Here is a 4,721-nt window from a genome sequence, read left to right as displayed (position 1 = left end):
TCCTCTTCCTTTTCTAGTCTGTACTTCCTTTGCCTTATCAATATCTACTATCTGCTCCCAGTCTTTGCCTGTGTTTGTTCCACTCAGGTATCTGACATTGTGATAAAAGTTGCCTATGAAGAGAACGGGAGAGGAATTGGACTAGGAAGATGGTAGTATTTTAGAAGATGTAAAGGAGGATTTGGCAGGTTGAGGGGAAAGGTTCCACTTTTTGAGATGACTGGTAGGAGTCTGAATAGAAAGCAAATGGCTTGGTGAGGAAAAACATTCCCGCGTCATTGGTGGAGAGCAGTGGTTTTCAACCTGTGGTCCGCAGACTCCTGGGGGTTTGCATACTATGTGTACGGGGTCCTCAAAAGATGACTATGGTGAAAAGTATGGGAATACCAACACTTACAATTCAAAGGGGTCCACACTTCCATTTTAAATTTTTTAGGGGTCTACAAATGAAAATCTGGTGTAGAGAATGTGACTTGAAAGTAAAATAGTGGGAGTGGCTGCTTGGTATAAAGAGAGCTGAGACAGACCTCAGAACAGGGGATAGGGAATTGCCAGAGAAACTTTTTAGGAAGAGGTTGGGAGAAAAACAGAGAGTTTGGGGTTTCCACAGTTTGAGGGAGAGACTTAGAAAAAAGATAGATATGACTGTGGTAACCACAACAGGTTGTGGTGGATGAGTGTGAAATAGAGGCCTCGTCAGTCATTTCTTCAGTAACCTTGGTGAAAGTTGCTGGGATTGATCAGAAAATGGGCACTGCAGCAGTGTCCACCTGAACTTAAAAACACGGGAATATGCAACAGTGTATGAACAAAGTGTTCATATATGGGGGATTCAAGAAGCTCAAGAATAGAGAGAAAAATATATAGGTAGACTTTAAACACAGATATTGGGGTTTTTTTCCCTCTTGAAGTAAGTATTAATTTCAGTGGGATAAGAATGAGACCCTTCATGAGGCCTTTCACTTGAACTCCCTGATTTACAAAGAGTACATGAAGAAAAATAGAATGTAAATGATCTGGAAGCCATTGGTTTCCAGATGTTTGCTTAGAGCATCTACAAGGTACTTAACATTTGTCACATTTTTGTGGAGACAGTTTAGCCCAAAATTGTAGTTTGGGGACTTGCAAATAACTTTTTCAAATGTGAGTAACTTCTATGTAGGTGTGGGCAGGGCACATCCATGAGGCAACTGTTTTTCATGATTTATTTAAATTGTTCCCTTTTCATTCTAAAATAGGCCACCAGAATTAAATAGCTTAAATTACTGTCTCCTCCTAGTGAATGTTTATTGATTTTTTTTTTTTTTTCTGTATGTATTTATTCTGAATTTCCATTATAGGGAACTTTACTAACCATGTAACTTCCTGCTTTTTGCATTGACAGTGATATATAAATGTTGTGACAAACTAATACCTTTTACAGCATAATGGTGTAGAATGTAACATGATCTGTATCTGCTTTCAAAGACAATATTAAGCATTTCCTAGGTGGAAATTCTGTTCCACCTGGGGTCCCCTATTGTTCCATTGTCTTTAGTTAGAGTTACTTTTGTAAAAATCAAGGCAAAATCTGTTTTTTATGTGAGAAATGTACTGACTCTTTTAAAATATTATTTTAAAGAGTTTGTAAATAGTATTTTGGTATTATCTTAAATGAAATTAAGGGTTTTTGGTTTTGGTTTTTTACTAGGAGTTGTTGGGACTTGCACTTCTAAGTTCAGTATGTAATTATGAAGATTCATTTTCTCATGCTTTTAAGTTTAAATTATTTTTTGTTGATCGCACTGTTTTCCATTTTGTGAGCTTTCCTATGCATGTACAAAATGTTTCTCCTCAGGCCCCCTTGTATTTCCTGGTCCTATTTTTATGAACCATCGAGAGCAGGCTCTAGCCAGAATAAGACCCCATCCAGCACAGCTAAAGCATAAGCGGGACAAGCACAAAGGTATTTGGTCTTCCTTATGCCCATCCTTCTAGTAATATCTTCCTCCACTGAATCTTTGTTTTCAGAGAAATGTTCAAAAGTAATTCTGCCTTATTAGTTGTCTTAACCTGAGGAGAAAGAGAACACTTCTTAAATGTTGAAAAGTATAAATGTTTGACAATATCTACATCATCTTTTGTTTTTTCTTTCTTTATCTTTGATAAAGTATGTCATTGTTTTTCTATGTGTGTTTCTCATTTTTCAAAATAAAACTAAAGAAATTTACACAACTTTCTAACTTCTTCTGTTGGGACAGGTGACTCTAGTCTGGCATTTCCACTAACATTTCATTTTCTTGTCATTCTTTTATGATCTTTCATGTTACACATCTGCTACAGTTCCTAAAAAAAATCCATTAATTCAGGGATGCACTTAATTCTCTTAAGCTATACCATCTATTAGGAAGTTGCTTTTTATAACACTTCTGGTTGGTATTAGATCATAAACTAAATAACATTTTTGTGCTGGTACTGAATGCAGAAGATATACAATATAAAGTATAAAAGGCACAGTAAGGTTTTGGAAGTTGAACATTTTTTTTTTCAGGATTTAAATCAAGATATGGCTGTCTTACGTATTTCTGGTGTCTCTACACCAGACAAGCTAGCAACTTTATTAGGAGGTTATGTGGAAATCCACAGTATGAGCCATTACATACTAGAATATAATAAATTTTGTACATTTTTGAAATATGAAATGAACATATACTGTATCTGACTTTTTCAGATGTTGGTAGTTAGATAAAGATTGTCTGTTACAAACTAATTTTTTCTTTAAATTATAAGAAAAACAGATGATTTGAAAAATGTTGATCGACATACAGTATAAGGACTAATGTAATGATAGATATACACCAAACCTAAATGTAGTAAGTGGCCAGAATGCTAAAGTTCAATTTTAAAATAGAAATTTAAAATAAGAATAGCATATGTTTTAATACCTTTCTAAACAAACCATGAGAGAGCAAGGTAGGTATGTTTGTGGATCATCATTGGAAGACACAGTTAGAACATTGAATGAGGAGACTTGAATCGCCAAAATGTGTTTTGTTTCCTTAAACAAAGGAAATAAAACACAACTTATTTCAAAAGAAGGTGTATGTATTTTGACAGTTTGAAGAGAAAACACTTTGAGCATGTTCACTCACTAGAAATGCCTGTCTAATTATGATTATAGTGGATCATAGAGTTACTCCAGGCTTTTTCCTGGGAAGAACATGCAACCTGTCATTGACCAGGTCCAATCAAAAATATCAAAGGAATTTGTCGATAAATCAAATGGTCTGGCTAAGAAATCTTTCTGATATCTTCAAAAGATGTAGTGCATATGCACGGTCAGTACTCCAGCACTACTGTGAAGTGCCACAGAGGGCATTATCAGGAACTGTCTGAAGTGATGATGACTTCAGTATGTTTAAAAAACTGAAATGTAAAGGCAAGCTCTCATTTTAATTACACCTCTTGTTTCTTATCCCTTTAGCTGTAGAGACATGGGGTGGTAGCTGTAATGGGGAAGTTGTCTCTTCAGCCTACTCATTCTCTTGGCATAAGTATCAAGGACCCAGAGAAAAGGTGGGGTGGGTGGAGTCTTCTCATTATTTTGTCCACCAGTTAAGCATATCTTTCAGCACCCCTGATTTTGACCCATTTGACCTATGGTTCCTTTTCTTACCTTGTATAATCTGGACACGATCCTTAGCTTTTATCGGTAGGAATTTTTGTTTGAACTAATTGCTTTTTTTTTTTTTTTAAATAAGGTAGCAAGAACTTAACATGCAGCCGTTCTGTGTTATAGGCTGAGTTGGGTAATTCAGAATAGTGGTTCTCAACTTTTTCAGAGGCAGAGGACCCTTTCTCCATTCTTTTTTGAATGTGGCAGTATCCCCTGAGAACCACTTCTGGTGCTACCTCAGCATAACTCAGTATTTGTCAACTGGAACAGGGGCATGCAGCTAGAACTGTTCCACTTACCTCCGGACCAGGCGTGGACCAAGAAGAGCTATAGCTTGAGCCAGCTCCTCCAGATGCTATCTGCTTTAGGATTATCGGATGCCCTAATGCAGCAGGAGTGTGTGTGTATTGCAGTGCTGCAAGCAGGGTAGTTTTGTGCCTGCATTGTGGCATCCATCAGGGCAGTGGTTCTAAAACTTTTTAGATACAAGGCAGATCTCCAGAATTTTTCACAACTTAGCAGCACCTTATTTACAAAATTGTCTTAAATATATTTTACAATGTCTAATCAATTACTAACATATTAATTTTTATAATTAGTTTTATTCCACTGTGCCATCTGCCTCTTGCACAGCCAGATCAGGAAGGAGCTGTGGCAGGAGCAGATGGTTTCACCACAGCCTTTCGCAGTCCAACTCAGCATGGTGTCCCCTAGAAAGAGTGGTGTTCAGGGCCAGATGTCCTGTCCTATGTGTCTGTGTTCAGGAAACAGGCTGGAACCAAACTGAGAAGCGGCTGCAAGAGATGGCCGCACCTGCCTGTATTACATTATGAAGGCAGGCACACTGTTTCTGCTGCAGTTCTTTCAGGTTTGGTGCTGATGTGCTTTCTGAAAATGGAGCAGCCTAGAGATAAATGCTGCCCCACCAGGTAGAACTGTCCTGTGTGCCTGTGTTTTTAGAAGGCACATCAGAGCCAAACTGGGAAAGCTGCAGCAGAAACGGCTCATCAGATGGCTTAATGGAGGTAAGCATAGTTTCATAGTTTCTAGGGTCGGAAGGGACCTG

General features: G+C 37.7%; 1 protein-coding gene across 1 annotated transcript in view; it reads left to right on the top strand.

Moving 5' to 3' along the window:
* Positions 1-4,721, top strand: part of MYCBP2 (MYC binding protein 2, E3 ubiquitin protein ligase) — a 336,755-nt gene that overhangs the window by 101,196 nt on the left and 230,838 nt on the right. The window contains exon 18 of the mRNA XM_019523825.1: positions 1,838-1,945. Coding sequence (XP_019379370.1) covers positions 1,838-1,945 — 108 coding nt within the window. The remainder of the gene's footprint in view (positions 1-1,837; positions 1,946-4,721) is intronic.

This window comes from Gavialis gangeticus, unplaced genomic scaffold, assembly GCF_001723915.1.
Source record: "Gavialis gangeticus isolate Ggan-Ray unplaced genomic scaffold, GavGan_comp1, whole genome shotgun sequence".
Classification (NCBI taxonomy): Eukaryota; Metazoa; Chordata; order Crocodylia; family Gavialidae; genus Gavialis; species Gavialis gangeticus.
The sequence above is the reverse complement of the archived record's forward strand: the minus strand, read 5'-3'. Positions and strand labels throughout refer to the sequence as shown.